The sequence below is a fragment of the Artemia franciscana genome, unplaced genomic scaffold (assembly GCF_032884065.1).
Source record: "Artemia franciscana unplaced genomic scaffold, ASM3288406v1 PGA_scaffold_34, whole genome shotgun sequence".
Taxonomy (NCBI): Eukaryota; Metazoa; Arthropoda; class Branchiopoda; order Anostraca; family Artemiidae; genus Artemia; species Artemia franciscana.
Window position 1 is genome coordinate 711,208 of NW_027062670.1, and position 20,490 is coordinate 731,697.

Sequence of the window (20,490 nt, forward strand, 5' to 3'; positions counted from 1 at the left end):
AAGCTGAAAGTACTTTCAAAGATGTTCTACAAATTATGATAGTGGTTATAAGATCGACCGTCACCAAACATATAAATTATTTTGTTCCACTACCAGTTTCAATACTTTTTAAAAGCAAGGAAATGAAATGTCAATATTTCAGTTGTTTTTTCTTTAATTTTACAGTAGGCACGTACATGTGTTTTTAGCAAAAATTTTTCCATTTATCAAAAAAAAATTCTCTTATCGACTTTCTTAGTTTCTCTTATAATATCTACCGTTTATGTTAATGACAAAATAAAAACCATGTTAGAAATAGCTTGGCTTTGCAAACGAGATCATTAACCAAAGGGAAATTTTATTTTCAAAGTGATGAACAGCAATAGAAGGCTTTTTCAAGCTAAAACAAAAAGAAACAAACTTCTCCCCTATTTCTAAGCTTCTATGGAAACTGACAAAAATTCCATACATTCTTACTTTGAAAAAAAAACTGCTTAAAGCTGAAATTTATTCCATTATAATAGTTAACGGTCAAATAAAAAGCATATTTACGAAGAAATATAAGCAAACTCAAAAATTTCTGTTGCAATCCAATTAATTAATTTAAATAATTAGGCCACGTGTCGTTTTTGTTTGTCCATAATGCAGTGAATATTTCAGCTTCTTTTTTAGTTTTTCTTTTCTGTATCTGACTCCAAACTTGGCTTCAGATGATCTTTCTAGAGAGAGAGGGGAGGGTGGGGTAAAAACCACAAGAAAGGGCCATTTTTTTATCCCAATTGTTGAGTTATTCTTGATCGTGTCCCTCAAACCCATCTAGGGTAAAAAATTGCCCCACACACCCCTGTTTACAGACGGTATAGTATTTTTTTTTTATTGCTTTATCTATACTTCGTCGTTATTAATATAAAAGAGTCTGATTTATTGACGTTACAAAATAATTTATGTTACAAAGAAACTAGCTTCGCAGAAAGAAATCCATTAAGCAAACAAAAATAAACTTTCAGAGCTAAATAGCGTATATCTCTCAGGAGGCTAAAACAAGCCACAGCAATTAACGAGAATCGATTTTTTTTTTGCACCAAACAACACATCAATTAAAGCTCTCAAGCACTCCGAGAAGAGAAAATAAGGAAAAATTTTGCAAAGAGACGGAAAAAATGTATTCCTAAGTGAATTATAAGACAAAAAAGAGCAGGTGAACAAATATTTGAGATCTGCAGTCTTTTTAGCTGAAGTTACGATAAGTGATTATTTTATTTTAAAAAGGATTCTTAGCCTTAGGCTAAGAATCTCAGAAAGATTCTTAGCCCCTATGTTTAGCAAAACAAAGAAAGCAAATATGGAATCACTGTTATTATATCAGTAAACATAATACGCTGTTGGTTGTGAATGAGCGAGTTTAGAGAGGTTATCCCTCCAATTATACTGTATAATCACAAGGACATGCTATCATAAATATATACTCAGGCAATTGAGGGCCAATAAAGCAACATTGGCCAAGCTGCAAGACAGAAAAACTTTGGCAACTTCAAACAGTAGACTATTAGTTTAATCAGCAAAATCTGGGATTTGAAAAGTTTCAATTGATTCGAATTAAATTGTATTTCTCGCCAGACTGGTAGCTTCTGTCATAGGCTGTTTGCTCTGGAGTGACAAAAAAAGTAAACAAAGAAGTGTTAAAAATTTGGTAAACATGTTACTAATGCCAAAGAAACTTTAGACAGAAAATTTTAGGTAGCTGAACTTGAAAGTTCAGGCACTAACAGGCTTCAAATTTCCACTGTTCAAGGAATCCCCAACTTTTGAAACTTTGAAGCCTTTAAGAACCTTGAGCTTCTATTGATGAATGTGATACCTGCTCACACCTGTCAGCCAAAATTAGTGCCGGGTAAGCCTCTGAAATTGAGGTAAAAAAGCTGGAAAAGCATCAAGAGTAGTAAAAAAAAGTGAGGAACCTTTACGCTACTGACGCCGATCGTGTATGGAAAAACACCGAAAGGGTTTACAGCTTCGACTTGCACAAGGTCCTTCTTCTTCCCATGATGCCGTCTTCAAAAGACGCTTTTGTATCAGTCGTCTCGTGACCTTCAAGGAGACCTTTGCACCAATCAAGGAGGCACACTCGTGCCTCTTTAAAGAGTCGAACCACGACAATGTTAAGCGATCTTCGCCAGTGGTTCCAGTGGTCGCAGAGAGATGGGGAGGGATGCATTTCGTAGCCCGAGCTCCAACTAAGAAACCTGCCAAATTTCATCCCCCTCCGACTTTTCCTTCATGGGGAAAATCTGGCCGAAAATTTCGACCCCCCAATCTCACCCCCCCCTTTAACGTTGTCCGATCGGGCTGAAATTCACAAGTTAAGGTCCCCTAGGGCCCAAGAGCTTATCCGCGAAATTTCAGGTCGATCCGATAACTCCTTCCCTGTTTTCCAGAAACCACGCATAGCCACTTAATGTTCATGTTCTCCTTTTGTTTTTTTTCTGCCACGCCTACAGGTCACAGCCGACATCGGATCTGGGTGTACGAAGACTCATTCGACGCGGAATTCTCCGAGTAATTTTCCTGGAAAGTTTCGTCGGAAAATCTTAACCCCCCGATTTTCTAGCTTAGAAAAACCCATTTCCCCATAAGAGCCCATGTTAATTTTTGAAATTCTTAAAAGTTATTTAAAAGTTATATTTATGCACATGCAGGTATTTCGACTTCAAACATGCCCGGTTAGCTCAGTCGGTAGAGCGTGGGACTTTTAATCCTAAGGTCAAGGGTTCAGGCCCCTTATCGGGCGGTTTTCTTTCACAAAATATGAAAAAAACTTCGTTTTCTTAAAGAGTTAAAGAGGCTGCATCCCAAAGTCGAACCTTAAAACGTACAGGAATTAGGAGAGGCAGTCCTAATTCCTGTACGAGGAGTACAGGAATTATTAAATTACATCCGCCATGGATTGTAGAAAAACGTACAGAAATAATATGAAAAAAACTTCGTTTTCTTAAAGAGTTAAAGAGGCTGCGTCCCAAAGTCGAACCTTAAAACGTACAGGAATTAGGAGAGGCAGTTTTTTGTTGTGGGAGGCTGCCGCCCCCTAAGCCCCCGCTCTTGGCTTCGGAAAGGCCCTCTTTTAATTAACAAAACAAAAAACCTGTATAAAAGAGTCTTTAAAAGCGGTGGGTTTGGGGGGCGGCAGCCCCCCAACTGCCTCTCCTAATTCTTGTACGTTTTAAGGTTCGACTGTGGGACGCAGCGTCTTTAACTCTTTAAGAAAACGAAGTTTTTTTCATATTATTGGGATAAGGATCCCGACTTGTCCTTCTTATTGTGTGACTTGGCACGATGCAATTTCTGGAAGAAATGCGGAGAATATTGCAAGTGCTCTTCATAAATTCATTGAAGTTCAGGCTGATCTTGGAGTGGACGACATCATACTGTACTGTGACAATTGTACCGCCTAAAACAAGAATTGGACACTCTTCACTGCTTTGGTTCAGATTGTCAATGCCTAAGAAAGTACAATTATTAAATTACATCCACCATGGATTGTAGAAAAACGTACAGAAATAATATGAAAAAAACTTCGTTTTCTTAAAGAGTTAAAGAGGCTGCGTCCCAAAGTCGAACCTTAAAACGTACAGGAATTAGGAGAGGCAGTTGGCCTCTCCAAACCCACCGCTTTTAAAGACTCTTTTGTACAGGTTTTTTGTTGTGGGAGGCTGCCGCCCCCCTAACCCCCCGCTCTTGGCTTCGGAAAGGCCCTCTTTTAATTAACAAAACCTCGATGATGTCAAAGCCAAGGTGTACAGAGTAAGAAACTTGCCGTCATGCTTGAGAATCTAGTTCCCTTGGTGGCAAATCGAGTCGACCGCAAGTTTCAGTAAATTTGCCAACGTCAACAGGGAATGAAGACTTGTTGGGGTTAATCAACTAGCGTGTACTTTCTTCTTTTTTTTTATACATTGTCCATCACATAGTTCTTCAGCAACTTGGTGTATATCCAGCCGTGCCATACTCGTGTGAACAGACGTATATCCAACTGACCATATAAGTAAAATACTTATATCTAACTGACCAGAAAACTGAAGAGACATATATGAAATTTTCGTTTGTTCAGAAGGGCGTATGTTTTACAAGTTTTTAGTGAAAGAGACGTAAAGACTAAATGGATAACTTCCCAAGTTCGGAAATACTTGAAAAGCCGCCTATCGACTTCTGCAATATAAAAAACCCCAAATTAAGTTTAAAAGCCTTTACTACAGGCCTATTTGCTCTCCAGTGAAGTGAAGTTTCTGGAATTTTTGAAAGCAGTTTTCTCAAAACTTTGTTTTTGGATATACGTCTCTTTCTAAAAAAAAAAACAACTGACCTCTCATAGACAGTTTGAAAATATCAACTTAATCCGAGTTTTTGAGGCTTGGATACACCCCTCCCTTTAAGAAAATTCACTGATGAACGCTATAGATTGTGTGCAACCGTGGAATACTCTATAACTGTTAGTTTTATTGGATAAAGAATATGTAATTATAGTCACTTTTGTATGAACTGAATATGTACTGTTTAACAAAGAATGGTATGCTACACCCTACACGCCAGTATGGCTTCAGATACTAAAAGGCTTTATAAGTACCCTTTCAACAGTTTTCAGAATATTTATTCGATAACATTTTTGCCCTCTTTGAACGAAAATATCCAGGCACTTTCCTGTGGCGTGATATCTTTAATCATGGTTGCAGCTGTAGATGCAACCTAGTAAAGAGCGAACCACAGCTCATAATAACCAAAAGTTAAAAAACGCGTTTTGAAAAAAACTACATAGTGGAAAAAAAATTGCCATCTGACACTAACTCAGGAATGGTACCTAGTATTTCGCTTCGTCTTAAAAGTAAAAATTTATTGCGAAAAGGAATTCATGGTGACCCCTCATGGTGAAACCCCTCGAAAATTGCCTCAGATCAAAATGAAAAGTGTACCTTCGGAATCAACATGGCTGAAAACCGTATACAGGGGAATTACAGCCCCCCTCCTTGAACAACAAGGAAAACCATTTTTTGCCATGGTATCACTGATCGGCTTCTCGTTTTTTTTTTCTTGTTTTTCAGCAGGCCTAGCGGGTTACCAGAGCATTTTAAAGATATGATTAATGGCTGTTTCAAAAGCTATTTTTCATATCTACGTGCTTTTTACAAATTCCGCCATCTGCAAGTGCCGTATGGCACTAAAATGGTACTTTTGTGCCGTTTCTAAAGGGGTGAGGCTAGCGGGCTACCAAAACATCATAGACAGATTTTTTATGGCTCATATAAAAGATATATTAAGTCTACGTTTTCCCTATATAATCTACCATCTGCAAGTGCCAAATGGCACTATTTGCGCTATGTCTTAAGTGGAAATGCTGGGGCTATTGGGAATCCAGAACTTCTTAGAGAGATGTCTAATGGCTCATTTGAAAGCTATTGCTCATATCTACATGCTTTTTGTCAGTTCTACCATCCGTAAATGTCATATAGCACTAAAAAGGCACTTTTCGTGCCACTTCTTAAGTGGAAAAGCTTGGAAATAGAAAACGGTACAGTGTTATGTTATTTTAAATTGTTATATTAAAACAGTACCACGGTTACCATTATAGTTATGGTCCAAAACACTTAACTAGAGATTTACATTAACCCCTCCCGTATATATCCCTCCCAGCCCCCTTAGTAAGTCTCATTTGTCCGTTGCGAGAATTCACTATGAACTCTTTAACACGGTCAGCCGACGTTGGGGCTCACGAAGTGATTTTTTAAAACATCGAATGTTCTTAAGAGGAAGAAATTTATAGAAAACCAAATGGTTGAATCTCAAAATTCCAAATGACCATCCCTTGACGTACCCCCTCCCCTCCTCCTGCTCACAGAAGTTGAGCTTCGCCAAATATAGTTTAATGCTCTCACTCTCACCCAATAGATTGATCCTTCACTACTTCTTCGTCACCAAATAATAGGAGAAATAAGCCCCCTCTATTTGCTAATAATGTTCCTCGTCGTCTGTGCTATTAGTTATTTCTTATTCAAGTTTTGTCTTATTCTAGTCGAATCTGAGGGAAAAAAAGAGAAAGAAAGGTGGATGGCCTATCAAAATCTGGCCTGGCAAGGCCCGATTTTGATAGTCAAGCTGCCAATCGCTGCCAAGCCTCAAATACCACTGTGGTTATATTATTTATTTAATGGGGCAAGGGGCCTTTTATATAGTATATACAGGTTCGGACTGACACCAGATTTCTGATTCGGAAACTTCTTAATTTTTATGATAAATAATAGTTGCTTGTTTTAACACGTATGTGAACTCTACTTTTCTCCTATTTTGGGAAGAAATAATAAAACGAGGAAAAGTTTTGGAAGCATTTCAAAGATATTCCGCCCACCCTAGCGCACAAGAAAAGAAATTCTCTAGAAACAGATCTATAGGGGCTCTAAACTGGTATCGAAAATTAATGAAAATATTCCTTGAAAATAAAATTCAGTATTTAGCCCTGCTTGTTACTCTTTTTAATTGTAATCGTTTCGAGTAAGTCTCATTGGAATAAATAGTGATAAAAAAAGCTCTTTGGTCATCTTTAATGCTAAAGTTGGGTTTAATTTACAGCTATCCTTCGAAAATCTCGTTAGGAGTGGGATGATCGAGAAATGTATGACTACGGGGATAGTAATTTTTCCCAAAGACAACTTTTTTTCTATCCTTCTTGTGCGATAGATATTCCCATGGCATTTGAATGTTGTATCGAGGCTATAAGAAAATGAGGTCTTGAGATGAGCCGGGAAGGACATCCCGTTGACAAGGAAAGAAAGAAGGAAGCTTTTGGTAGCATAAATGAGTTTTAGCTTAGCTTCTATGCTAGAATTTTTATGTGACTTGCATCTCTAGCTTTTTATTATTTCTCGTTTCTAAGGGATAAAGTGATGATTGCAATTCTTTGAAATTTGAAGGAACTTGATTTTTGAAAGTAAATGAAAGAAGTGACCTAAAAAAGGATTATATATTGGGATGATACCGCGATATATTTGTTTTTCTGGGAGAAGTTGAAGGCAAGTGAATCGACAAATACTTTCAGGAGAGACAGACCTTCAAAATTGTTTCTACTGCTAGATTTTGATAAAGCTTTGTTTCGCTCACTACGTCATAATTTTTTTTTTACTTTTTGTACGTTACAGGTCATCCAGGCTTTTAAAGTCGGACATATTTATTGTTATAGATTTCGTTGTAAAAAGTAGATTATAATGATGATTAGATTTGCAAATGATGATTTATTTTGTTTGTTGTCTTTGTCAGGGATGGTGGGAGGCTTTGTTTGTTGTCTAAGACTATATGAAAATATTGTCTTTAAGATGCCTCTTTTTAAATGTTTTTAAAAAAATTAGCCCTGGGACAGTAGGGGGCTGTCCAGCATCCTATACTTGGGGTGGGGGGCTAGGTATTTGCCCCGTCCCAAGATTTTCTCGCCCCTTCAGATTTCGGAAGATAGCTTTTTCAGTACTTCCAATAATTTTTTTTATAATTAACAAAGTAACCCCCCTGCCTTGATTCTCAAAAATACAACCCCCCTCCCTCTAATTTTTGCGACATGATTTCACTTTTTTTCCTTTTTTTGCAATAACATGCTCTTGGTCATTAAACAACTTCTGTATTATTTTTCTGATGACAGGAAATAAAGTTTTGGTTCCCCAAAGGGCTAAAGCAATAGTGTTTTTGTGTTTTCTAGGACAAGGGATAATTTGTTTTTGGGGACCGTTTCACTTATTTGTTCCAATCCGTTATAAGAATAGAAAAATAAAATGTATGAAAACACAGAAAAATAGTAAAAATCACCAATAATTGTGGTGCTGCCAGTCATATTAAAAAAGAGAATGTAGAACCTTTTAATGTTTCAGTTGCCACTTATTGAAATAATATACTCTGTTCTGTTTTTGAAGCAGTATCATCTGTTCTTTTCCGTGGTAGGGGTGGGAGGATGTCGTAAGGGAAGATTTAAGAAAAATGGAAACTTCCTAGGAGGGCGTAAAGTGGGAGGGCTTTAAAAAATCGGGACTGAGGAGGAGCGACCGTAGCTGTGTCGGCCTCGGGTGGATTGATGCTGCGGTGAGTTTTTAGAATTAGTAGTAGTTGTATCTCTGATCTTAATGCGTTGAAAGAGCCAGCAGCATTTGGTGATCTCTCTGGATCTTCGTATTTCCCTGAAAGTAGAAGACTCTTCTCTGACTTATCTCTCTCCCTTTTAGATTCATACTGTGGAAGAGCCATATTTAGCTATCGACTGCCGACACCTTCGTTCGCACGATGAAGCCCTTTATTATGACCTTATTCGTTATCCACAAGAAGTTATTCCTGCGTTTGATATGGCTGTTAATGAGGTCTTCTTTGATAAGTATCCTGATGCAAATTTACCTCACCAAATTCAAATCAGACCGTTTAATGCAGATAAGACAAAGAACATGAGGCTATTAAACCCTGAAGGTGGGTGCTCTTTTCTATTGTTGGTTAGACTACGTTCATTTCACACTTAAAGTTTAAACCTGATTTGGAATACCTATATGATGTGAAATTGTTATATAATATTTATTGCTTTTACTGCTTTTAAGCCACCGGGGCTTGGCAATCAATGATTTATACAAAAAAAATGAACCTCTTAAAAACACCAGTAGTTTAACCTAAATTCTGCCCTTTAATGGAGGCTCGTACCCAGGATTTTTTTTCAGTGGTGGGGGGGATTCCAATAAAAAGAAGAAGTTTTATTTCATAATTCTAATAAGAAGTGTATATAAATTCATAGAAAGGATGTCTGAGGCATGGGGGAGGGGAAAAAAGTCCAAAATCATCTATTAAAAAGGGTTTTTTCTTGACAGTCGATCTCTTAAAATGATGGTGCATGTGAACTTGGAAATAAAGATCACTATAATGCTACGATATTCAAAATGTACTTTTGTATTTACATTTCTAGTTAAATTCTTAGGTTTTGAACATATCTTGAACCTTTAAAAGGGATATATTACTTAATTGAATGGCAATCCCAGGGAGTCTGCTCCAATTGGAGGTCTTGTGTCGGATAAACTATTATTCAAGTCCTCTTGCCAAGTCGTTTCCTCCTTCAGCTGATCAGAGTGAAATGTATGCCTAAGTGTATGTCACGTTGCCTTGAAAACAATGGCTCAAGGACATAAAAGCTCGTCAGCAATGAATGGATGCATTTGTGAAATACACTAACTGACGCTATCTCAAACCGATGGTTTGGAACAAATTTTCGATATGTGACAGATATGTGTCACATAATTTTCGATATGTTGGAACCAATTTTCCAAAATCAAGGGAAAATGACAGTAAACACTAACAAAATAAGCCATTTTGTACCATAAAAGTACTATGAAGGTACTTCATAGTACTATACAGGTAAATACCCCCCCCCCCATATCAAGCTGTCTTTGGGAAAAATTACTATCCCCGTAGTCATACATTTGTCTCTCATCATATTCATCCCAAATCTTAATTTATAATTAAGCTCCAAATGAATTAAGTGAATTAAAGTACTGTATACTCCAAACGAACTTACGCGGGTCGGATTTAAATACTAAACTCTAAGAGACGCGTTGTAAAAATCACTGATACATTTAAAAAAGAAGGAGAAAAAATGAAAAAAGATTTGAATGTGGAAAGATCCCACTTTGCTTGTTGTTTTACAGTCAAGAATAGATCTTGATGAATTGTCGCAAGATTTTTATTGCAATTGATGCAAAAATTGCGAAATTGCAAATATAAACAAACCTCAGATTCCCGAAACCTAAAACAGTGATTCTAATACGTGCTTTAGGAATGATAGTAATATAAACATTTGTAAGCCTTAGACTAAGTAGTTTTGGTACTGAATATCGTAGGGTATGAGGAATAGGCTGAAGAGTTGGTCAACAAAACCTTGGCTTTTTCCACTACTATAAATTTTATGTTTTCTGATAAATTTACTGCGTACCACAAAACAAGGTCATTCACCTTTGGTTGTTCAAAAGAATTTACTTGAAGATTAATTTTAGCAAATAGTGAAAGCCTGTCATGTTTAAAACTATAAGTAAAAACAAAATCGATGGGGTCTGTGAAAGGAATTATAACCCCCTTACTTTTAAGACATAATTCTAGCTAGTTGATAGGCTTTAATTTTAATCTTTACTATCAGGTAGACAAAACTATTTCTCTACAGGTTTTTCTTATAGGGGAGAGGGGGGGGGAAACCATATGAATTTAGGTTTTTGACCCCTGTAAGATGTTCTTCTATTCGTTTTTACTGAAAGCTTGTTTATTCATCTTTCTTAGGAATTTTTTTTAATGACTTCCATCAAGTCGTTTCTCGATGAGACCCAAAAACATATGACAACAATCTTCAAGTTACAAACAATCTTCAATCTACATATCTTCAAGTTTCCGAAGTGGCCCGTATCATGGGGCGACTTCGGACACATGTGAGGCATTTCCGGACATCTATAAGTTAACGATCCAAGCTGCGTATTCAGATAATATAAAAGTAGCAGAGTAAATTGGAATATCAAAAGAACTCTAAAGGCATTTTCTAGCACTTCACATCATTATTTAATGGCAAAGCTAGACAAGTCGCATCCAAATACAAGTCCTTTGACTGCTCGCCCTGTCTCTCCTGCAGCAAAAGGAGTAGGCAGCTTTATAATTATATTATCAAAATCAGTTCCTGACAATCGGGACATTCTGGGAAGATGAACTTTTCACTATATTTGCGGAAGTAGTCTATTTTAGCTAATCTGTCACTCACTTCTTCAATCTCAACAACATAGTAAACAGCGGAGCTTGGTTTCTTTCCCACCATAAACCTCACAAGCACAAAATTTCCCGGAGAAAATTCTTCGTCAGTCTCAAGTTCACTGACGCTTCCAATGTGCACAGACTCATCATCCGAATCGTCTGTGAGCTGGATATCTTTGTCTGAAATGCTATCTTCAGCCTCCTCGTCAATAGATAAGACCTTGGACTTCTTCCATGACTCCGAGTTCAAGGACTTTGATCTTGAGGACTCATCCGGTTTACGCTTAGGAACCCGTTTTTTTAGTTTTCTTGTCAAGCTTTGCCTGAGCCTCTGCTTCAAGGGATTGCTTCTCTAGAGTGTCTGTCAAAATCCTAGGTTTCCCTTTCTTGCGCTCTTTGCGGGGACCCAGTTGCATTCTTGCTTTAGGATATGGTCTTACGCTATCAGGAGTTATAGGCCGGTTTGTTGTTGCCTTTGACTAGTCCACCGAGACAGGAGCAGAAGTATGAACTGAACCAGAATGAGGTTTATCCGTAGTAGAATCTGGGTGATCCTGTTCTGCTGGGTCAGGGCGGTTTGTCACTTCAGCTGGTAGAAAATCGGCTTCTGTGAAGAAATTCTGATTCAGAGGCCAGATTTCTGCCTTTTCGAAAGCAGCTGTGATGTTATGAGGGCTCAACTTTTCTAGAAAGGGCTGTTTGCACAAATTTTCTATTTCGTGTATTTAAATAAGTGTCAAATGACTCCCTGATGGCATTTTTGACTGGTGTATAAACAGAAACATCAAGGGGCTGGATGCGATGAGAGCAATGGGGAGGAAAGGTCAGAATATGAATACCATTATATTTGCAAAAGTAAACTACTTCAATGGGAATATGGCTTTCATGATTGTGAAACAAGAGCAAAACAGGATCCTCTTTGCTGGGTTTAACTTCTTTCTGGAAGTGCTGCATTGAACAAAAGAAAATTCTCTGGGGTCATCCATCCGCTGCGATGGGCTCAGCCAATGTATCCTGGTGGTTTGTCTCGATACATTCTCTCGGGAGATTTGACTCTTGGAAAAACAAACACTGGTGGAATAGTCTGACCAATTGCAGACACGAAGCACCGTATTGTGGTATTTTACCCTTTTTCTGCCGACAAGGTCTGTGCCACCTGTTTTGCCCTCTTTTTAGCAATCACCTTTGGAGCCTGAATAACTGTGGGCACTCCTGTCTCGTTGCAGTTGCAAATCCTACCAGGAGGAAGTCGAACTTGCTATACCGTCCCTGAAGATTACGAAAGAAGGCACCAATTACAATGACATTGAAGCCGGCTGCACGAGTCTGGCTTGTATTTTCCGGTTTTCTAATGGACAAACTGGCATTTCGCTTCATAAATCCTTTAATCCAGTCGACTCCTGCTCTTTCATTCAGCTCCCAACTTGGCGGGAATTTGAGCTTCAAAGTTGTTGCCCAATGGTAGGCTAACTTTCTCGTTGCATTTGGAGTTAGTCCGTGGTTCAACATTGAGCACTTTTTGAGGTATGTAGCGAGTTCTCTCTCATATTTGGGAGTAAAAACGAACTTAGAACTCTTCTGAACACAACCATTATCATTATTTGTACTTCAGCTACCCTGCTCAAGATCTTGCATTTTACTCTTGTAGCGTTTCACGGCATCCACAAGGGTAGACCTCTTCAAAGAAAATTCTCCCGCGACTACTTGGAAAGATGAATTCTCATTTACGCCTTGTTTCCCAGCATGCTTCAGTAATTCTGGATCTGGGGGACCATCCTCCTTTCGAATATAGGTGCGAAACATCTGTAAAAGAAGAATCTAAAATGTCAAGAACGGAGAGAAGCCTATATGTAGTCTATAATAAAATTGAAATACTTAGTAATTTCCTACCTCCAACTACTTCCATTTCCAGGCTCGGAGATACTTCCATCAGCATGGGATGAAACCGGAAACTTGAAATGTGTCCGGAGTCACCCCCAAAAAACCGTTCGGAGTCACCCCTTATTGACGCCATTTTAAAAATTTACCTTTTTGTGGAAACCGCCAGATATTTATCGATGACAATTACCGGCAAGATACCTTAAATATACCTCTTATGATCCTTCTAAATCAGGACCCTATAGCTACAATAACTTGGAAAATATTCGACGAGGTCTAGAGGTGTCAAATTTCCAGAGTATATAAAAACTCAGGTGCCTTTGGCATCAAACATTCAAAACTTTTGCCAAATGTGCGCTACATAAATGGCATCTAGTGGCGATTTTCTGAATGGATTAGTTCAAAGACTTTAGACGAGAGGTCAAATGCACAATTTCGCCCCTGCACCTTTTCGCCCCCCTCTCCCCTATATTTGACAGCAATATCTTAATTAAAATAAAAGAGAAAAAATTAGTTTGTTGCAGTTTTTGTAGTCATAGATGTTCTGTTTGCTATGTCTCTTGGCCATTTGATACATTTCTATCTCCTATAGTAAACTTATTGTTCTTTCTTTGGATATCTCCATTTTTAGCCATCATTTTATAAAAAAAACTGCTTTCTTTTATTTAAGTCTTTTGACAAAGTCTATCATCGATTAATTTTGCTATAGATCTGTTTGCCATAGATACAGCCATAGAGGAATAGATCCATCGGATTCTAGTGATGTTTTTGTGTCTTGGTTACATCTAGTACACTTGAAGTGTCTATTTTTCGTGAAAAAAAAAAAACTTTTCTCTTGACTAAGCCTTATGGCAAACTTATTCTTCGATTTATCTCCCAAAGGATATATCTGTTCGGTTTGATTGATGTCTTGTAATCCTGGTTATATTTAGCTAGATTTTCCCGCTTAATTCTTTTAGAACATCTGCCCCGTTTTTGCCTATGAAGTGACCTAAGTCAAAGCTGGTTCTTTTCTTTCTGTGTCCAATAAAAGCAGAATTCAGAGGCAGTAAAATAAGAACTTTCATGAATGTTCGATAGAAGATTAAAAAGAAATGCTTTTAGGAAATTTTCAGTCGTTGTTACATTTAGCTAGCTTTTCCTGCTTAGTTCTTTTGGAGCCTCCGTCCCGTTTTTGCTTATGAAGTGACCTAAGTAAAGGGAGGCTCTTTTCTTTCTATGCCCAATAAAAACAGGATTCACAGACTGTAAGATCAGAACTTTCATGAATATTCGATAGAAGATTAAAGAGAAATACTTTAAGGGAATTTTCTGTCGTTGTTACATTTAGCTAACTTTTCCTGCTTAATTCTTTTGGAGCCTCCGTCTCGTTTTGCTTATGTTGTGACCTAAGTAAATGGAGGCTCTTTTCTTTCTGTGACTAATAAAAACAGGATTCACAGGTTGTAAAATAAGAACTTTCATGAATGTTCGATAGCAGATCAAAAAGAAATACTTTTTAGGGAATTTTCTATCGTTGTTACATTTAGCTAGCTTTTCCTGCTAAATTGTTCTGAAGCCTCCGTCCCGTTTTTGCTTATGAAGTGACCAAAGTAAAGGGAGGCTTTTTTATTTCTGTGACTAATAAAAGCATTATTCAGAGGCTGTAAGATAAGAACTTTCATGAATGTTCGATAGCAGATCAAAAAGAAATACTTTTTAGGGAATTTTCTATCGTTGTTACATTTAGCTAGTTTTTCCTGCTAAATTGTTCTGAAGCCTCCGTCCCGTTTTTGCTTATGAAGTGACCAAAGTAAAGGGAGGCTTTTTTATTTCTGTGACTAATAAAAGCAGGATTCAGAGGCTGTAAGATAAGAACTTTCATGAATGTTCGATAGCAGATCAAAAAGAAGACTTTTTAGGGAATTTTCTATCATTGTTACATTTAGCTAGCTTTTCATGCTCAATTCTTTTGGAGCCTCCGTCCCGTTTTCGCTGATGTAATGACCGAAGTAAAGGGATGATCTTTTCTCTCAGTGCCCTATGATAAGTGGGTCTATTTTGATACATCCTTCTGTCAGGAGCAGTGAGGTGGTGAGGTTTATATTTTCACAGGGTTTTTACTATAAAGGCTCCTGCAGACGAAAACTTGCCTCTTCGGCGACCATAGTTACCCCTGTTGATTTGCATAACAAGTTGGCGACTTAGACGTAAAATATTGAAATGAAGTACAAAAGATTTGTTGGGGGCTTTGAAACAAGATGAGTTAACAACAAACTGCAGACTTGTCGTAATTTGTTACTTCTAGAGGGAACATATATTTTAAAATCAAGAAGAAATACATGTTATTCATGAGTCTTAGTTTTTTTGTGAGGTTTGGGCTATATTACTTTATAGGATATCTACGTTAGCAAATCTTTCTTAGTGTGTCTTGTAAAATGCAGTTGAGTATAACTTTAACTCTACGAAATAGTTTTGACCGGAAAATTTTCGAAATTGAAATATAAGTTGAGAAAGGGAATTCGCGAAATAACCGCGTATGAAAATTGATCAGAGAATGTCTGCCTTTCTTGGGGTTTTCCTTGGTGGCTTTGTGTGTACTCAGGCTCGTACGCTAAAATTTATCGGAAGAGGAAACAACTTTGAAAAAGGAAAACCTATTGCACCGGCAAATTTAATGCACAATCTGAGAAATAGTTAGAAAAGAAGTTTAAAAGTAATGGACGTCAATGCACCACCACCCTCCTTTCTTATTTGCCTGTGTGTATATGACGTAAAATCGGGAGCATTAAAGTTTAAGATAATGATATATGAGCATCAGAGGAATTTTAAGAAAAGAGGAAGAATTTATTTGGACTTCATAATATATATTATGCATTCTGTTTTATTTCGACCTATGTGATATTTCAATATTTTTGAAGAAAGGAAATTCCTGAGAGAAAATGTGACAGTAGATGGACGAATGTCTGCATTTCGTGGCCTTTCTCCTCTGGGACTTTATCTGTAGCTGAGTTAAAATATGGCGATGAAAGTTTTATATCATGATGTGTAATGCTGAAATGCTGCTAAAGAAAACTAGAAGAATTGTATACAACTTGACATTATTGTAATATGAATTCTCTTTCATTTCGAAATCTGTGATGTTTAAACATTTTCAAGGAAAGGGAATGTGTCAAGTATCAGACGTGACAGTGGATTAGAAACTGGGAAATATCTCCCTCTTCTGGTCTTTCCCTTCCGGAAATTTATTTATAAACGAGATTAAACATGGAGTAGCAAATGTTATATGTTGATGAGTGATTTTCAAATACACTTAACCAAAACTTCGGAGGAATTTTCTTAAACTTGATTTCATGTAATATGAATTGTTCGTAACTGAAAAGCTTTTAGATCGTTCAAAGTTTGGATACTTTATAGAATGTATTTACATGTCACATTTAGTCATAGGAAGGAACTTGTCATTTTAAACGTCAAAATTAAAAATCACTATGCTCAAATCTTTGGGAAATTTTATATAGCTCTAACTATTAACCGAATGGTATGGGGATACAATTCTAGCTAAATTAACAGTTAAGTTTCACGTATACTATGTTGCAAAAATACTCTGAGTTTCCTTTTTCACGTTTGACACGTACTGAATTTGTATTTCACGTTTTCCTTTTTCACGTATTGTATTTGAAAGGCTCCAGTGCTTGGCAAATTCATGAAAGAATTCAAGGTGCCTTCGGTGATGGTTGCCCGTCACTTTCTGTTGTGAGGTGGAAACCAAATTTAAATAAAGACCAACTGTCCCAAACTGATAAGCCAATAAGGGAATGATTGTCAGTTTGGGACAATGTGGCAACAAGGAAGGAAGTAGAGAACACCTAAAGCCTACGGATTTCGTTGAGCTCCTGTATTTTGTCTTAATCAATATTTCTTTTTTGTCTCTTGAGTGCGGAGCTGTCACTGTCAAGATTTCTACAGGACGCAGAATGACTTCAGATCATGGCATGACCCTGAATCTTTCTCATGGAAATTACTACGGACACCTAAAAAAAAGAGAAAAATAAAAGGAGAAACCAACGTTTTTTAAAGAAAGGTTTGCACCAAGAGCATTTAAGCACGTTAAGATCAATGATTACCTAAATAGCGACGAAGACCACACTGCCTTTACATGTCAAACAAACACAACTTAGAAACAATGGGAAATTTTTTCAAGAGAGTGGAATTTAATTCAGTGACTATTTTTGCCCTTTATATATATACATATATATATATATATATATATATATATATATATATATATATATATATATATATATATATATATATATATATATATATATATATATATATATATATATATATATATATATATATATATATATATATAATGTATATATATATACATATATATATATATATATATATGTAAACTTTCATTTAAATGTCAAAGTTAGAACTAAAAATGTATGAAAAAAACTAACTTTTTAAAACAGCCCTATCATCCTTACTTCAGTTCAACCAGGATTGATAAAAAAAATGATGGGAGATGATAAATTCTTTCAAACGAAAGAGAACAAAATAATAAAATACAAGTTTTCAAAGCTAATCTTGCTTTTTTGGCAGTTAGCGTCAAAGGCCTTTTTGTAACTGGTTTAATACCATTATAAATTGGCTTACTAAAAATTTTTTTTAGATCACTTCCAATTAAATTCGAGTATAAAGAATTTAGTGAATACTTCCCCAAGTCCCTATTTAAAGAAATATTATTATTTATTTTAAGACAAATTTCGATGGATTCCCAAACCCTCCTGTTGCATCCCCAAATCATTACTATCGGGTGAAAATTTTTAAAAAGTATTGTGTGGGTGGGGTTATTAAATATATGGCAAGCTAAAGCAGAATCAAATGAGTTAATAGAACTGTTAGCAATTAATGCTTTATCTGTCTTCTTTATACTGGTGTAGCGGTTTTTCTAGATTCTGGTGAGTTCTGCCAACATAGTAATTGCGCAAAGATAGCGATTTAAATCTTAACTGAGATACCAATTTTTATCAGGAGTCCAAAAAGCATATCTCCAGGGGTAGCATGACCTGTCCATCCTCAGGGACAATGTTACGAGTGTTGCAAATAGTCTGTTTCAAATCAAAGCCTTTATATATACATTTCAGTAGAGAGGTGGATATATTGTGAAATCTTGAGTGAAATCTTTTTAGTCTCTAAAATTTGAGTGGCAACCCCTCTTTGGCGAGTAACTGGCGTTTTATCTTTACCGGAGTTTAAGAAATTTGTGGTTTTAAAAATATTAGTGAAAACTACATACAGGTTACTTTTTGTGCCAACATTTTTAATTTTGTTGTGATTTTTTGGATATACGAAAGATCGATTATATCTGAGGGCTTATCAGGAGCCTCACATTGTGAAATGTCTTCGATTTTAAGGGAATGTCTTTTTAGTCTATGGTAATTATATCATTCACAAAAGGAATGGGTATCCATTACTAAAAATAATGTCTGTGATAAAATTTATTTCTGCATTTGTATACGAATGGGAGCAAATGTTTTGGGCACGATTAATGAGAGAAGTTACAACTGCTCTTTTAACTTGTAGATTGCGTTGGGAAATTTTCATGGAATTGCTTAGACAACGGCTCAAGAAGTAACTTCTGAGAATTGATTAATTAGATCATGAATATACCATTGGGCCTGAGTGCCTTATAACAAGCAATTAAAAGGTAACAAGATCTTCTACTGATATTGGGGACTGAGGTTTGGGGTAAAATAAGAAAGAAAGAAGTGATAAGGCTGGAGTGATTTGGCTGTCGTATTTATTTAGTGTAAAATTGCCAAGCGATCATTTCGAAATTTGAATTTTGAAACATTTGAAATTTGAAACCCCTCATTGCAACTAGCAAAAGTTGCAAACCCATCATCTCTAAAGATGATTGTAACCTAACAGCCGATTATTACTTACAAGTCCTCTACATGTCTTACCGCTGGAACCAAATTGGTCTTACCATCAAATACACCAGAAACAAATAATATGTACACCAACTAGCAAAAGTTGTAAACCCCTCATTGCGGAAGATGATTATGAGCTAACATCTGACTGTTGCTTAAAACTCCCCTATATATCTCACAATTGGTATCGGCCTATTTTTGGTTTCAGTGCGTGCCTTACTGCTGAAGTTGTCAACCTCTTTAAACTTTCAAACCATAAAGAAATTTTTCTACCAAAAATTGGATGAGATATACTTTGATCAGCTCATCAAGAGTTATCACCAGCCGTCGAAAAAAACTATCTGTCTTAGTTCAGAAGTTAATTTTTTTGCCTTAGGCCAAGTTTTTAATGCCATCACTTAGAAAGGAGCGAAGGATAAACTCTAATTTCTTTAGCAATGGGAGAACTTATAAAATCTAAAAGACACATTTGATACCATTTCTGTATCGGCCTATTTTTGGTTTTAGTGTGTACCTTACTATTGAAGTTATCAACCCCTTTAAACTTTCGAACTGGTATATCTCATGAAGGAATTTTTCTATCAAAAAATGGATGGCATATACTTTGATCAGCTCATCAAAAGCTATCGACTTCCGTCGAAAAAAAAAAATCTATCTGTCTTAGTTCAGAAGTCAACTTTTTTGCCGTAGGCCAAGTTTCTAACGTCATCACTTAGAAAGGAGCAAAGGATAAACTCTAATTTTTTTTAGCAATGAGAGAACTTTTGCAGTATAAGAGGCACATCTGATACCATTTCTCTACCGCAAATCCAAGTGCAAATAACCAAATGATAAACTCAGATGAAATCACTAACAGAAATGGGTAGAAACAATAAATGGCAGAACTTTCAGTCCCCACTGATTTATTTTTGTAATGTTTTCTTTTTATCACTCAAAGAAGATATATTGGCTGTGGGGCCGGGTAACTGCCGCAGATATTTAACATGTATAGATTTTAGTCCATCTTCAATTTAAAACTGTGCCTGCCTGCCTGCCTGCCTGCCTGCCTGCCTGCCTGCCTGCCTGCCTGCCTGCCTGCCTGCCTGCCTGCCTGCCTGCCTGCCTGCCTGCCTGCCTGCCTGCCTGCCTGCCTGCCTGCCTGCTAGAACGGAGCTTTCCACTCAAAAGCAGAAACATGGTTTGATGAAACGAAAGCTTGATCGCATAACTTTAGATAGTCCTCTCTCACATAGGCTATAAAACTCCAATTCCATTCACACACTGTAGGCTCTCGCTCAAGGACAAGCAAAAACCATCCTTTTTGGCCCCAGGCAAGAGCTCTGCGAAGCTTTCCAAAATGCAAAGCCATATTCATCAATCCGGTCTAACGTCCACACTTTCCGTAAAAACCGCAGAGATTAGACCCTTGCCACTTTCTAGGAATAAGCTGAAATCGGGGTGCTAGGAAAAACAACAACAAAAAAACACGACAAACCAAAGTGTTGCTCTCGCAGCACAATTATTACGATGGGAGAATGGGAGATGGACTATGGTCACTCAACAGGAATAGGGAATATTATTTAAAGAACGTTTCAAGTTGGGGTTTCCAAACATTAATTTTTTTTGCTGGATGATAGCTTTTATCGTAATTAGAAAATTTTGCCCCTTTTGTATGTGATGTAGAATCAAAAATTCGAATGGTTTGACATCCGTAAGAATTCCACGTTGAGATTTTTCTTTGCAAAAGATTATTAATGGTGTTTGTAATTATACTAGTGTTTCGTTGATTTTGTAAGATGTAATGTGTTCTGTGTAATTTACCTGCTGTTTGTCACTTTCAACTAACTGGCCCTTCAAGGCTTTCTTAGTAGGTGGTGTGTAATATCTTGTTTAGATTTATCAGAATAAACCAATAATCTTATTTTGTTTCATGTAACTACTAATTTGTTTC

At 36.8% G+C, this 20,490-nt stretch overlaps 1 protein-coding gene across 1 annotated transcript in view; it reads left to right on the top strand.

The window, feature by feature from the left end:
* LOC136041727 (DNA replication licensing factor MCM4-like) overlaps positions 1 to 20,490 on the top strand; it is a 127,027-nt gene that overhangs the window by 21,188 nt on the left and 85,349 nt on the right. The window contains exon 4 of the mRNA XM_065726471.1: positions 8,223 to 8,457. Coding sequence (XP_065582543.1) covers positions 8,223 to 8,457 — 235 coding nt within the window. The remainder of the gene's footprint in view (positions 1 to 8,222; positions 8,458 to 20,490) is intronic.